The 15,720-nt window shown below is 42.9% G+C and overlaps 2 protein-coding genes across 11 annotated transcripts in view; one reads left to right on the top strand and one right to left on the bottom strand.

Moving 5' to 3' along the window:
* LCA5L (lebercilin LCA5 like) overlaps positions 1–10,930 on the bottom strand; it is a 976,100-nt gene extending 965,170 nt beyond the window's left edge. For 4 of the 9 annotated variants that reach the window (XR_013599756.1, XR_013599757.1, XR_013599755.1 and 1 more), the window contains exons 1-2: positions 10,820–10,929; positions 4,175–4,692 (exon numbers count right to left, since the gene is read on the bottom strand). Coding sequence is in view for 4 of the 9 variants with exons in the window: in XM_078656826.1 (XP_078512952.1) it covers positions 4,175–4,547 (373 nt within the window). In the remaining 5 variants the exon portion in view is untranslated. Of the gene's footprint in view, positions 1–4,174; positions 4,693–10,819 lie in introns of those variants that run through there. The other 5 variants (XM_078656827.1, XM_078656822.1, XM_078656823.1 and 2 more) reach the window with 5 other exon arrangements.
* A 150-nt stretch (positions 10,931–11,080) lies between these two features.
* SH3BGR (SH3 domain binding glutamate rich protein) overlaps positions 11,081–15,720 on the top strand; it is a 456,857-nt gene continuing 452,217 nt past the window's right edge. The window contains exon 1 of one of the 2 annotated variants that reach the window (XM_078656835.1): positions 11,081–11,224. The gene's annotated coding sequence lies outside the window, so the exon portion shown is untranslated. Of the gene's footprint in view, positions 11,225–12,009; positions 12,029–15,720 lie in introns of those variants that run through there. The other variant, XM_078656834.1, reaches the window with a different exon arrangement.

The raw sequence follows: 15,720 nt of genomic DNA, 5'->3' as shown, positions 1-15,720 counted from the left end.
CCCAATTCCTAGGAGCTCTCTTCTATCCTTCTAAACACTGATCCCTCAACAGTTGCCAAGGTCTACTCCCACTAACTTTGTATCAATCATTTCCGTACTTAGGTTCTAATATATACAAGTTGGCCTTACTACACTACTGCTTTAAGTCAGACTGACTTTAGTAGGATCTTTCACAGCTTGCTACCAATTGTAAGACCCCATTCAGGGGCCAGGGGCCAGGCAGGGACTACTGAGACTCAACCACTGGGCATGAGGTTGTTTGTCTTGGATGTACCAGAATATGTCCTACTATGGTTCTGCAAACTGGGCCAAGTACAACTACTTCAGCACTTTATTCCCAGTGGTCGGGGTGGTGAGCAGTCATACATTTCTCAAGGAGGTAATGTGGGGATGATCAAGGCCAGCAAGCAACAAACATCTATTAATACAATAACTAATTGTGCCACATAATGCTTGACTGTCAAAAAGAGAAGAACATTACTGCACACTAGAAGTAAATGCTACACATAGGAAAATGTACATTATGTAATTTAGGGTGCGTTTCAAGCTTGACTAGGCTAAGGTAAATATTACCCCAGTATACGCTTGTGATAACCAATTAATTGAGTTAAAACACTGTGTGTTATCACTCAGCTAATCATTATCACCTAGAGAATCACTTTCAATCTGTGACCGGGCTGGTGCTTCTTGAGCAGCCGACTTGGCTCCTCAGATGTTTGATTTTTCACCCTCTTCTGGGCTGAATGCGAGTTTGCAGTTCCTCTCAGCCTCCTCAGGGGTCATTAATGAGTGATGGAGCTGTGATCAGGGGTGGCTGCTCAGGGAATTGTGTGATCATCTCAAAAATGGTCTGGCGCATGCCCAGTGCTGCCCACTCGGGCTGTTTGTGTTTGGAATGTTTTGACAACGTGCGTGTGGGCTCAGGCACATGAATTCCAGGTTGTACAGAAGCACTGGGTGACTCTTTAAATAGATGCAGGTGTAGTGGCTTCAGGCCATGCTGTGGTTTCACAATTTGGGCACAGAGGCTCAGGTCGCTGCAACACTTCACAGATTGGGCTGAACGGACCAGGTCAGGCCAAAACTTCACACATTGGGCTCTGCGGTGAAGGTCTTGCAGCAGCATCACAAATCAGAAGCAGCAGAATCACAAATCAGACACAGCAGCTCCAGTCATGCTGTATCACTATTCTTTGCACAAACTGCAAAGTGGAAAGTCTGGAGTACACAACACCAGGGCACACAGAACAATAACCACAACCCTCCTGTTCTGCAGATACACTGCACCTTGCTCCTCCTCCTTCAGGGTTGGCAGTCTCTCCACCTTTCTTTCTGCGGCGGCCTGGCTACTAGGCACTCCAGGACAGGTAGTCAACTCTTTCTGAAAGGGGTACCCTGGGGTAAAATTCCATCACCTCTGAAAAGCTGGGTGTCAGGTAGGCGCTAGATCTGGTTGCACAGGAGTTATAAGAGTACCCTATGGAGTACTCCCTTTCTTTGTCATAGAGTACTTGGAACTGGAAAAACAAGTAGGTTCCACTTTTATATGGTCAAAGCGGACATGACTATTGGGTTAGTTCTCCTTTCAAGTGTCCTCTCCAGGCTGCTTCCGAGACACTTTCAGTCGATAAGAGTGATGCTCCTCACAGCAGTGTAGCCTCCACTGTGGAGTACCCACAACAGAGGCATAGTGAGAAGTGGGCTTTTTGCAACTGGTTGTCATCAGCCACAATTAAATGTGATCATAAAAATACAAAAGGCTGGCCTCACCTAATGGGTCCAATTTGCTTTGAACAAACGAGACTACAGCACCACCCTTCGCCCCCACCATCTACCAAATGGCAGTGGTTCCGTGAGACTAGTCAGCTGCTCCTTTCTGCAAAGGGCCCAATCAAATTTCTAAAAATGACTCTTGACTTCTCTTTTCCCACTTCAGTGTCTAGGTCTGCTTCCTCCATCTTTAAGATTGCCAGGAATTAACTCTCACTGTCTGCAAAAAATATGTTGCATCCATCTTGTGCACAAGTTCAAGCTTGAGGTATCCAACATTGATCAACTAGGCCTCCATTACTCTGCTTCACTCATACAATACATGCATGTACCATGCAGGCTACATACACTAACATGCACAACATACACTTGCGATGTTGGTGATAGGATCTGGGTCAGCAAACACAACAAGATGGACGGAGTGCTCAAACTTTACAACCACTCACCCCCAGTCACAAATCTGGGTTTAATCCATAATCCTTTTGCTCACTATGCCATCCCAGTTTGGACCCAGCCATATGCAAATCATTCTTGACCCTGTTCCTTATGGGAACAGTCCAGTCTGAACTGCCAAGCCAGGACTTCCCTGGACCGGAAACAAGCATCCTGGGACTGGTTTCGGGTATTACCGCTCATAAGCCAGTCTAGCTTGAATCCTGTGGCACAGTGAGCAAGGGAGTTTTGCCTTTGTCGGGTATGCCCAGAGGTGAGTCCGGTGCTCTCCATTCCTTATGGAGATATCATGACTGTGACAGCCAAATACTGCTGCCACAAAACAACTGATGGCTGCTGGGAAGGGGCCCAAAGCATGTCCTGATGACATGAGCTCTGGCAAACAGATGTCTGTTGCCAAAAAAGCAATCTGAAGCCAAAGTTCAAAATGGGGAGTGGACCCAACTAAATAGTGATTAAATAAGTTATCAGATGAGGACAGCAATTATGTTGCAAAATATTTACTCCAGCGCTTACTGAGCCAATTTGAACACCACATTTCCTTGATCACAGATGAGTTTCTGATCCATATTTCGGACGACAACATAATGGGCTTGTCAAACATTGTTTCTGAAGTACTGGAACATAATGTATATGCCTCTTTTTTTTTTTTTATTTAACTTCACTCATTTCAGCACCACATTCAAAAAATAGATTGGAGAATTTTAAGAGAAAAACTGTCTACACACAGCACTGACTAGAGTGTCTTATGATTCATAGTTCAAATATGGTTTTCATGAGGACACAGGGAGAGAGTTCAGCTCAACATTTAAAAAGATAGCATTTTGCCCGTTTAATCTTTATATAACAGACGTTTTCATTTAAATAAAGTGCACCACCAAAATTAGGAAGCATTCCCAACCCTATTTTATCCTATTATGACGACACTTACTCAGAGCCGTGGATGGTTGCAAGAAAACACATTAGCTTGCAAAACATGTTAATAATACAACAGTTATAAGTGCAGGGAAGGCTAATAGGCAACTTTCTTGGTATGTTAAGGGGCTACAATTGAAAAAGTCCCTATATAAGCCTAATTGGGTGTAAACCAGCTTTGTGGAGCTCCTCAGATGGAAACAATAGTAATGGAATTCAGAAACTGGTATGAATATGACTCATTACAACGCGAGTCATCACAACGTGTGCCATAAAAACGCGGTGATTACAACAACCGCGTTGTTACCAAGGAAAGCCATTACTACGCAAGTCACTACATCGACTTGCAGTAGATGGCGTGCTGACATTAGAAATGTATAATTTACTATTCCAACTCCAGCCTACATAACAGTAGGGAAGGTGTTGGAATAGTAAACTATACTATTTCTAATGTTAGCATGCCATCTACTGCAAGTCGATGTAATGAGTTGCGTAGTAATGGCAGTGTGTGGTAACACCGCGGTCGTTGTAAGGGTATCACGATGTGATGCCCGCGTTGTAGTGGCAGTTTCCCACTGGGAATAGGTACATTTTATAGAATGTGTGGCACTCTTTCACCTATCACAGTTAATAAGACATTCTAAGCTAATATTTACTTGAGAAGAATAAAATTAGGAGGATTTTTCAGGGGAGAAAAAGTCTAAAGTGGCCTTAACGGTGCATTGCGTTCATGAGACAGTGCTTAATTATGTAATTGGTCTTATTTAAACAATATCATCTGGTCCACTGACAATCTAGTGAATTTTGAGGAATCAGATGAGTTTCAAGGATATGTCCCTCTTCTAGCACTACTGCCTACACTGTATTTCTTGGGTACTCTACTTCACTTCTCCCTATCCAATGAAATTATAGTTTGCGAGTCTTACTCACTCTGTCCATTGCACTTATTGATGCTTTCAAGCTGCTGAGAACGCCATCAGCACCACCTTGGGTACTGTTTAATTGTGTCATTTGTCCCACTGAACACTTTTCTTACCTTTAGGCAGGTTAGCACAGGAAGCATTCTTCTTTTTCTGTTGTATTACATTTTTCGTAACTGGGGATTGCTCCAATGTTCTGGGACTCCGATCGGACTCTGCAAGGTCCTTGTGGCCGGAATCTACAGAATCTTCAGAGAAGGAACTTTTGCTGTCAGCTCTGCTGCTACTGCTATCCCGTGTTTTAGTGTCTCTGTGTTCTGGTGAGGTTCTACAACTGTGACGACTGCTTGTCTTGCTCATACTTGTCCTTTGAGAATCAATGGATTCTCTCTTTTTCATGCACTGCACCAAATTGTTAGCCCCCTGGTCTCCAGCACAGAAGAAGCCATCATCCTCTGGACTCTCTGAATTCAGTGCACCACTGGACATTGTTGTTCCAAAGCCAAACCTTACTGCATGAATGATGGTGTGTCGAGTTATGAACAAGTGTTCCTTTGCATACAAAATTATCAAAGTTTTCACGGTGCGCCTCTAGAAAGTCACATCTGCTTTCATCCCACAGGAACCGAAAACTCTAGGTAAAAAAAAAGAAGAACGTTTAGCACCGTGTTTGCATTTAACACATATTTTGAAACTTAGTGAAGCGTGAAAATGCACCTGCCCCACATGGTCTTCTTATACAACACGTGTCAAGGTCATTCGTTTTACTGTTCAAACGTGCAGCCTGCCAAGCATTGTATGTACTGCTCGGGTTTTTCAAACATGCAATTCAATATTGGACATGGAAAAAAAACTTCAATCTCCTCTTAAAAATGTGCCTTCCTCGGACCGAACTTGTCGAGCTAAGAGAACTACAGATGGCAAAAAGTGAAATCTCACTTCTAAAATGAAAACAGTATATGATTTTGTGATGAGGCACACAGTGGTAATTAAAAGTACACAAGTTTTCATGTGTATTTTGTCCTCGGACAAGTAGGCCCACCCCTGCAGCGCAAACCCTTTAGCTGCCAGTTTGCAGTACCATATTATGGATCAGGTAAGGTCACAGTCTGCAGGTAAGCTAATCTTTTTGTTCATATGTTTATGCTGTTCAAACTTGTATTTATGGTTCATTAATTGAAAACCTTTATTATTAGGGTGAACTTTCAAAGTAAATCTTGTAAGCACTAACTGCACTACTGACAGGGCTTCCAGTATAAAGACGTGCATACACGTTTTTAAGGTTTAGCAATATTAGGCTATGTATAATCCTCCCAGGATGCTCTCTGATTTGATGCAAATATTTGAAGAAGCTTGAAAGCCAGATTGATGATACTTTGATTTCAAAATAAAATGGTCATTTAAAACAAGCATTAAAAATGCAATAGGTCTCGCCTTTCATTAAGTTAAAGCCATGTGCTTTGCTATACAATACCATTAGCAAAGCAAATGGCTTTAACTTAATCAAAGGCGAGACCTATTGCATTTTCATTACTTGTTTTCTTGTGCCACAACGTCATGTTCATCTCTTTTTTTTTTTTAAACACATTACATTTTGTTTGGACATCTTGGCCCATGAGGCCCAATTACATACATGTTGTAAAAGTATATCCAATACCAGAGAAATAACAGAACCATGAAAAACAACTTTGGCACAGGTGATACAATCCACCCCGATGTTCATCTTCTGAGCTGCCACCTGTCTGCCCTGTTACAGCTGAGAACTGCGCATTACACAGTAGTCTGTCTGCTCACTGACAGTAAGCTGTGTTAGTAGTTGCTCACACTAATTTGTTTTGGGTTGGGTGACAGTGAGAACCACTGTGGTGCTTGCCAACTTAACTTCTCAACGCACCGAGTATGACTAGGTCAGCAGAGTCTGTAGTGTAGCCAGTGCGACAGTCTTTTTTAGCGCCCCATGACCTCCTCCTCCTCAGATTCCCTCATTTCCACCCGGCCTAAGGGCTCCTCATCTCTCCTTAGCCCCTCTCTTGCATACTTTTCATTTGTTGTAAAGCGATGGCATAGGCTGGCTTTACTAATCCACTCAGCTATCCATTTTAAATACAGATCTACTTTATAGCCAGTTAAAACTGCCACTAGGCAAAACTCTGGTCTCTCTCTAGCAGGAACATTAATCACAAGAGTTATCTTGACATTTTTATTGCTGCCTGAAATCGGGAGCACAAAAAAACTCTGCATCAGCTGCTTTTAAATCGTAAAATATTCCTAAACACAGCGCCCCTGCCGAAGGACAGCTCGCCACCTCAAGGTGAGCGCATAGTGCGCTGCACCAGTCGCACTGCACTGCCCTCTGATAGGCTGCAACTGGTGTGATGAGGTAATGATTTATATTGATGAGTTTCTTTTTGACATAATAAAGCTCGTGACCTATGACGTGACTCTTCTTAAGAGTTCCTCGTTGCTCAAATGGATGTAATTTCTGATATTTATACGTTTCCCTCGTTGCTTTATTTTGGCTTGCGAATGTGTCATTCATAGTTGTTGAAATGTCACTCATAATTACACTGATTTTATGACAATGTCACATACAGCAATTTGAAACTTTGGCAGCTATATATCATGAGGATTGTATTGCATTAAACACCTAAATCCGCATGTCAGCTCAGTCTCCATATACTCGTAAAAGGAGATATTAATCGCACCTGATAAATAATCGTTATTTAACAAATGCACTAAATAGCACCTAGCCTCGTAATTAGGGCCCAGGTATTTAGGTCATCGAAAAAAATCAGGGCTACATTTACCAGACTTCAAAGACCCTGAAATGGATCCCCGCTCACAGACCGGAGTGGAGCCAGGCAGACTGAGCACAGTACACACTGCACCCAGCACAGACAACAAACAATGAGTGCGCACCTCCCTGCAGCCACGGGGGCCCGGGCCCAGCCCGCGCTGCACATTCCAGCTGAGCAGGCAGTGCCCGGGGGGTTTCTCCGTGTGCAGCTCACCAGTTGAGCCCGAGTCTCAAGCGTTGGCGCGGCTCTCCTCCCCACCCACCGCTACCTGAAAGCCCAGGGGCAGGGGCGGGCCCGCCTCTCCGTAGCAGCAGCCAGTGTGAGAGGGCAGCAGCGCTGGGAACAGCTGCAGGTGTCAGCGACGAGAAGGAAGTGCTGGGGCCGCTACTCCGCACTCCCAGGCCCAGGCCCAGGACCTCACGCACCGTCTCGCAAACCCCAGCCTCCGCTTGCCAGCTGCGCCGCCCTCCCCTAGCCCGGCTGTGCTTGTCGCCTGCGCCTCGCGCCCCAGGATGGAGGCAGGCCGGGGGCCCTCCTAACTCCCTCCCTGGATGCCCACTCTTGCTTGCCGTACTTCGGCGTGTGTTATTTCACCACTGACCTTCCTGGAAGACGGCAGGTTTATGGGAGTTTGTGTCTGATGGAGGAAAAGTTTGCTTCTGGAGGAGTTTGCTTCTGATCACGGGGAGAGCTGCTTTGAAGACTGGAGAGTCTCACCTTCTGGAGGGAGACGGTGCCATTTCTGGGGTGAGAGAGTAATGGGAAAGGGGGCTTCATTTGATCTCCGTCTGTTTAATCTAGTGTAAAAGTGAACTTTCCGTTTTGTAACCCCCCAGGACTGTGCCTGTTTTCTTTAGGGATTTCAATGGGCCAATTCTTACACTCTACCCCAGCGGGAAAGGTGCATTAAACAAGTCGGCCTGGAGCGCAGAATAGACGCGGGAGGGCAGGAGCGTGACGTCGTGTACGTGGGCGTTCCCTGCGGCTCGTGCCAGTGGCGGCACCTGCAGTCTTCGCCTGTTTCTGGGAGGCGCGTTCACAGACCGGAGTCTGCTCGTGCACCGGTCTGTACCACTTGGGGAGGCAACACAAGGACAATAAGGCTCGCTGGTGACAGCGCTTCACGCTGCAACGCCAGGCGAGCCCTAAAAATGAAAGCAGGAAAAAAACATTTTGCTAAACTACTGTAAAATGTCTGGTTCCATTTCTTTGCAGCATCATTTAGTAACATGTTTTTGATGCATGCTAGTATTTCCCAAAAATATTCGAAATGGAGAATCAGTGTAACCAGTTCCAATAAGATTATGGGAAACAAAAATAAACAAGCATTGGCAAAGCCAGTAGGTCTGAAATTGGTGGGCAGCTTTTAATTTTGTCAATGTGTGACTTGTTTTGGCATGGTTTTTGTAATTTTTTATTGGTGTGGGAGCTGCCCGGCCCTCACCATTATAACAAACATTGGCAAAAGCAAAAATTATTTTTGGTCTCAAAAATCACACACTGCCACAGTAGTTACGCACTGAACAAAATTAGTTTGTGTGCCGATATGCTCCATCTGAAAAAGCAGAATGTTGTCACTCACAGTGAAGCCAGCCAATACAGAGAGAAAGAGACAGACTTTTAATAAACGCAAAAGGTCATGGTCAACACCAGACCAAATTAGAGACGATGGGGCATATTACCAACCAATAGAGATAATTTTTGTCTCTAACTTGTTTAGAGACAAAAATTATCGCCGCAAATAGTCGATTTTTATCGCAGATAAACCTTACTATTAGCAAGGTTTATCGCAAATGCGATAAAAACGGCCGCAATGCATGAATATCGCTGAAAAGTCAGCGATATTCATGCATTATCGAGCAAATGCTCTTAGCCATGTTTTCCACCTCCCATTGGATAACATGGCTAAGAACTGCTCCTGGGCAAGTGTTAGCTTTTGGAGATATTCGCGCTTAGCGCGAATATCTCCAAAAGTTGGTAATAGGAGATAGCGATGTTAGCGACTGTTTTCAGTCGCTAACATCTTGGCACGCCCACTTTGCATGTCATTAGGGATAAATATCACTGACATGCAAAGCGGGGCCCAAGATGGTCACTATCTCCTATTAGCTGTCGCTAACTGGTGTTAGCGACAACTTGGTAATAGGGAGATAATTTTATCTCTGCTTTCTTGGCTTTTAAAGCCAAAAGAGCGGAGATAAAGCCCCTTGATAATATGCCCCCCAATTATTAAAGAAAGTCTCAAAAGGGCCCCGATGGTATATGTCCTTGCATTAAGTGCAGCTATATGGCTTTCATGAATTCCCAAAAATTTATATAAGTAGATCAAGAAATAGTACTCCTAGAAAATATTTGTGAACTGCATTTTAGCATGAGCAAATATGCATGTGTAGATTTGCTCATGTGAAAATCTAAGTGTTTGAAGTTCACTTTCGCTCCAACCACTTTTTTCCAACTCTGGAAGAAGGTTTACATCTGTCATTGTCAGGAGTAAATTTCCAACATTTGTCAGTATGAGAAAAGATTAGAGAGGAGTTGTTGAAAACCCTTAAAACATGCACGTTAGTAGGTTTGCACAGACTCAAAATGGCTTTCTAACCCTGGAACTATTGCTTACCACTACCTTCAGCCCCAGTATGTAGATCTGCAGAAACGTGGCAACTAAGGGGACTGCAAGTATTCAAACACTTCTATGGTAGGTGCCCTGGCATAATCAAGAGAGACTATATCAGAGCTCTCATATAATGCCATAATTTGTCGCTGCACTACATGAACCAAAGAGACATGTGAATTTTGATACAGGACAAGTAGATTTATGAAGCAACCTGCCCCACAGACAAGTAGATATTTTATTAAATTCCACACCCCTGCAATAGCTAGTTAAAGATGTAAATGCTTATTTATACAGATTTTGTTTCACTAGCAAAAAGAGCAGTGAGAGTTTTATCTCATTGAGAAAATAAGACGGTGGGAGGTGCAACGATAGGTACTTGAACATTAAAACTGAAAATCACTGGAAGTCTGCCACTGCTAATGCAGATGCCAACTACCGTGAAGAAAAATCTAATTGAACTGAATTTGTTGCTTAAACATTGCACATATTGAAAGCAGACCAGTGACATTGTAGTAGCTCAGTGTTCTGGCATGCAAAAGACTGAAATGTGAATCAATTTCTTGCAGAGATTAAAGCGTTTGGGTTCGATTGTTTATGAAGTTTGTTCAATTCTTACAATAGGAACATTGTGTTCAATTACTATATCAACTGTTGGTATTATAACATATTTTAGCTAAATCTTTACCACACACATACACTCTCTATCTCACGCCTCTCTCACTAGGGTTTATTGTTAACATCTAAAGAATATTTGGCTCTGATCGAAGGCTGCAATGTAATATATTATGTGCGTTGTATCAAGTGTACGACCTGATTTCTACTGCGGTAAGAGTTAGTTAGCAGAGATAAGCAGACCACACACAGAAATGTATACGAAACAATTTCGAGCAAACACGGAGGAGCTTGAAAACAGATCATGATGCTCCAGCCTTCTCTTCACTGGAACTGCCTAAGAAAGTTGTACCTAGGCACATTTTGATGTACATGGAACGTGGGGGAGAAGACGGTTGAGGAGCTGCAAAGACGGCTGCTCCTTTACGTTGTCCCGGAGTATGTTGAAGCCCTCAATGAACAATAAATCATCTTTGAAAGTTTACAGAGGTGTATGTCCAATGTCCATTACTACAATTGTGGCGACGAACGGTCCTGATACAAGAATGTACGCATAGGTCGAGAAATGAAATGCATGTGGCAGCATCGAAAGTGAACTACTCTTTAAAAACGACATCGTGTCTACGCGGAGGATGAAACTGTGAACAGCTTCGCTGTGGAATGTACGGAAATGCACCCAATTACGGTTGTGGTGAGTACCGGTGCTAAAACGGTCACGATATTTAAAGTACTCTTACCATTCCACGTGCATCAAGAGTGTTAGAGCGCCTCCGCTTCATCGCTGTCAGCGCGCTCCACAAACAGCGTCACAGATGTATGAGCGCCGCGCGTCTCTTCTGCTGTCAGCGCGAATCAAGGCGACGACGTAGCGAGGTCACGCTTACGTACAGCGCGATTCCGCCATCGTAGATCTCTAACTACAACGTCCCATTAGGGTTAGCGGACACCGGAATTTTCGGAGTTTTTGTCGCTGCACTAGGGCCGCCGGCGGAGCGGAGTTTACCTGTGCAACGCCGCTGAATTAGTACCTTAATCGCGCTCCACTTGACCAGGACACGTTCAAAGCCGACCAGCTTGTTGTCACAGGTTACTTTAGCCAGAGCCTATTGTGGCCTTTGAGCAGCTGTGGTGAACGGAGACAAGTAGGTTTTATGTGACTGGATGTAGCCGTTGGAGCGCAATAGGTGTGCGAAGCGTGGGGCCGGGATAGCTCAGCTTGTGGAATATTAGACCCACATTTGATGGTGCAGAGTCCCTCCCGCTGACGTACGATATTATACATTTGTGGGGTTTAGTACCCCTTATGAGGTACTTTTGGTATTTGTTACAACATGGGAGTTTCAGTATGTGTGATTTGCCTTTTGTTGAGAGCGTTTATTTGCCATTATCCTCTCAGTCTTGGTCATCAAGGTGATGTGCCATGGGGGTGGGGCGTAAAGTATGATGATTTGTAATTGTGATCCAAATGAAGAAGAAGGCAGGAACAGAAGTTAATCCAAGTTAAAGATTTGTTCTTCAATACAGCATAACCCAGGAGTGCTGCTGTTCTCCAGTAAGTCTAACTGCTGAATGGCAATCCAACAGCTGTGAGCTCAACTGGAAAACCGCACCACGAGAGATGCATACACTCTCAACAACGTTACAACACATAGAACATGTAATCCTAAAGAATGCTTCCATGAATGCCAAGCATAGAACAATAAACATAAAGAAAAGACTTGAGAGAATAAAAGGAAACAAACCCCTTTACATCATCTCTCTTCCTATAAAATGCAATAAAGGCTAAAATGAAAAGTATTGTTAAGACATATAATATTCTTTGAACCTTACAGGAATTGAACAATTGCGATAAGATTTATGTGATTCAGAATTTGTGTTTGGTGAAGATATAATCGGTTGACTCACTGGTGAAGCTTGTGAAGAAATAGATGAACAAGAAGAAGAAGGTAATACAGGGATGGAAGCTGTTATGTTGTGTAATTCATGAGTATCGCTTTAACTATGTTCATTCTACATTCTATTCCGAGTGTTCCTACATATTGTATTCCAATGTATTCAGTTACTGCTGACTGCTAACCTGTCTGGCTGTGTACCTGCTCCATTCCTGTATTAAACCTACTTCCAACTTAATTGATGTGTGATTTATCTACACAACAACTGGCGACGATCGGGATATTTTTTTTCTACTGATGAGAAACCTGTGAACCGCTTTATTTGGATTTTGACTTTCTACAGAATAAGACTCGGAGCAGAGACGACGTTAGTGTGTTTTGACAGCGCGCTGAGGACTGTATCTTATACGCGCGACATACCCTGGTGAGCGACGCTTTGTTTCTAAAAGAATATTTTTATTTGTGATAACTTTGGATATATTTCATATGCGGAGACATTTGCGCTCGAGCGCTTACCGTTACTGGGTTTGAAGCGGAGATCGAATGCGCGCGTCCTCAAGCTTGAAGATTCTTCCAGGAACTCGCGCTGCTACCCATTGACGTCAGACGTTCACTGCGAACGTGGCGCATCACGTGATGCGTGGCAGCCATTTTAGATTGGGCAGGCCTACTCGTAGTGATTAAAAAAAAAACGGAAGACGTTCTCTTTTGTTTTTTTTACCGATTTCGACACCCACAAGTCGGATTTACAGAGCGGTTACAGGTAATCTTTCTTGAACGCTTGGAACTAAGCTACTCGTTTAATTCATCAGACACTTTGAAGAATTTCTACATTTTCAGAGGAATTGGTGGTGAAGACTGACAGTGCATATAAAAAAAAAAGACTTGTTATAGTCTTTTTACTACTCACTGAACAATTCCACCTTAAACAGTTTTATTGTACACTGGTAACTTACCTCTGCAATCATCTTTATTTTTTTAATTCATCTTTTTACCTCAACATGAGTCAACAAACATTTTCATTAAGTAACCCTCAAGAATTCTGGTGCAAAGGTTCTGAACCAAATTTGAAATGGTTAGAATGGAAAGACTATTTTTTAAATTATATCGAGACTGTAGATTCTGATGGTAAAATGTCTGTTGATCAAAAGAAACGTTTTCTTTTACACTCTTTGGGTCCGAAAGGTCTTAAATGTTATAACCAAATGAACAAGCCCATTGTAGGGGGAGGGGATAGTAATGTTTTCACCGTAGCTCTGTCCAATTTAGACAAGTATTTCTCCCCGAAGGTATGTATGGGCATTACGCGATACAAATATTTTCAAAGAAAACAGTCTAAAAGTGAATCTGTGGATGACTATGTTGGAGAGTTAAAAAAAATGGGTAATGATTGCGCTTTCGGTGGGTTACTGGAAGATTTAGTTCGTGATCAAGTTGTAATGCATGCTAATAATCCTGCCATTCAAGAACGTCTTTGGATGAATGGTGATGCTTGTTTGGAAGACATCCTAGCATTAGTCCGTAAAGCTGAATCATCTAGCAGATGTGCTAGTGCTCTGAAATCAGAGATTGTCAATAAAGATGTAGTAGCTAAAATAGATTCAAGCTCAAGAAAAAACAGTAATTTTAAACAAAAGAATGAAACATGGGCGAAACCTAGGTATAGTAGCGAACCTCCCAAATGTTATAGGTGTGGTAGTTTGGAGCATTTGGCGTTTGCCAAGTCATGTCCTGCAAAAAAGAGTAAATGTGGTGCTTGTGGACTGTATGGTCACTACACTAAAGCATGTAGAAGAAGGACAAAGACTGTTAAATGTATTCAAGAGGAGCTTGCCTCTGATGAGAACACTTCTAGTGGTGATGACCAAGCATCAGATTGTGCTGTAGTCTTGAAGAAGAAACTACTTCTCAACATCAGGGATGGTTGTTTACTTGTTGACAACAAACCTGAATGTTGGATACACATAGGAGGTGTGCGAATTAAGGTATATGCTGATTCTGGTTCGCCCTATACAATTGTAAATGAAGATATATGGCGTAATACTTTTGTGGACAGAGTTGGTCCAAAACTGTCATCTCCAGATATTGACCCAGAGGGTTATAATGGTGGGAAGATTGATATTGTTGGGTTTCGCTGGCTGAAATTTGAGTTTAAGAACCGTAAATCATATGGCAAGTTGTATGTATCCAAAAAAGGTCCATCGGTTTTGGGGTGGAAAGACCAAGGGGATTTGCATATTATTCTTGACCCCAACTCTGTGGAAAAGGTGTTAGTGATGGATGAAGGTACTAAGACGGGTGAAGAACTGTTAAAAAAATTCCCTGCGGTATTTCAAAAGACAATTGGCAAATTAAAGGATTTTGAACATAAAATAATTTTAAAGGATTCTGCTGTACCTAAGATCCACAAGGTTAGAAGTGTGCCAATCGCTTTAAGAAAAGATGTTGCGACAGAACTTAAAAAATTGGTCTCGTCTAACATAATTGAACCAGTTGAGGCATCTGCTTGGGTTTCTCCTTTGGTGGTCGTGAAACGTTCCAATGGTAAATTAAGATTATGTGTGGATCTTCGCCATTTAAATGATAATATAGTAGTAGATCAATTCCCTCTGCCAAAAACTAATGAAATGTTAGCTTTGCTTGATGGTGCCAAATGGTTCACTACAATTGATTTATCATCTGCTTACCACCAGATTCCTTTGTTTAGAGACAGCAAACAATACACTGCCTTCATAACCCCCCAAGGATGTTTTCAATTTAAAAGGATGCCTTTTGGCTTGGCTTCGGCCGCAGCTGTTTTCCAGCGTTTAATGCACAGGTTGTTTTCCACAGTTAAGAACACGAAGTTTTTTCAGGATGATATTCTCATTTTTGGTAAGGAAAAGGCAGATCATGACAGCACTTTGAACGAAGTTTTAAGCATACTAAATGAGAAAGGTTTGACTGTTGAATACACCAAATGTACCTTTGCTAGTGATCATGTCACTTACCTAGGCCATGTTATAGATTACGATGGGATTAGACCAAAACCTAACTTAGTTGATGCTATCAGATGTGCTCCTCCCCCCAAAGGGAAAGATGATGTCAGATCCTTTATTGGTTTGGCTGAATTTTGTTCAAAGTACATTCCAAATTTTGCGACCAGAACATATAATATTAGACAGCTGTTAAAAAACAAAACAAAGTTTGTTTGGTCTGTAGAATGCGAACAAGATTTCGAAGACATTAAAAGCTGCATCACTAATATTGCTTCTTTAAAAAGTTTTAATCCTGATACTCAATCTATCATCACCACGGATGCCAGCATTAAAGGTTTGGGTTCAGTTTTATCTCAAGTTGGTTTGAATGGTAAGGAACAAATTGTTGCTTATGCTTCCAGGTCACTCTCGCCTACAGAAGAAAAATATTCTACGATTGAAAAAGAAACTTTGGAAGGAGGAGCCTAGCTCGCGAGCGTGATGGTCGCCTTTTAGCTCGGCTCCCGCAGCCCTCCGGCCTGATCGTATATCCTGTATCATATCCTGTCCGGAGACGACACATTATCGGAGAATTGGAGACGGAACACCTCACTTGTACTTACCGTTTGGCCCGGAGGTTTCGACGTGCAGCGGTTCCGAAGTTGTGCCCTCCGTAAGACCGGGGCCTCCGTGAACCTTAGACCGGGACCTAGCCTGTGGGATCCGACGACTGTCGGCCCCGGTCGAGAGAGTGAACCAATGATGAGAGCCGTTGTGCGAACATCCCGG

The sequence above is a fragment of the Lissotriton helveticus genome, chromosome 8, assembly GCF_964261635.1.
Source record: "Lissotriton helveticus chromosome 8, aLisHel1.1, whole genome shotgun sequence".
Taxonomy (NCBI): Eukaryota; Metazoa; Chordata; class Amphibia; order Caudata; family Salamandridae; genus Lissotriton; species Lissotriton helveticus.
The sequence above is the reverse complement of the archived record's forward strand: the minus strand, read 5'-3'. Positions and strand labels throughout refer to the sequence as shown.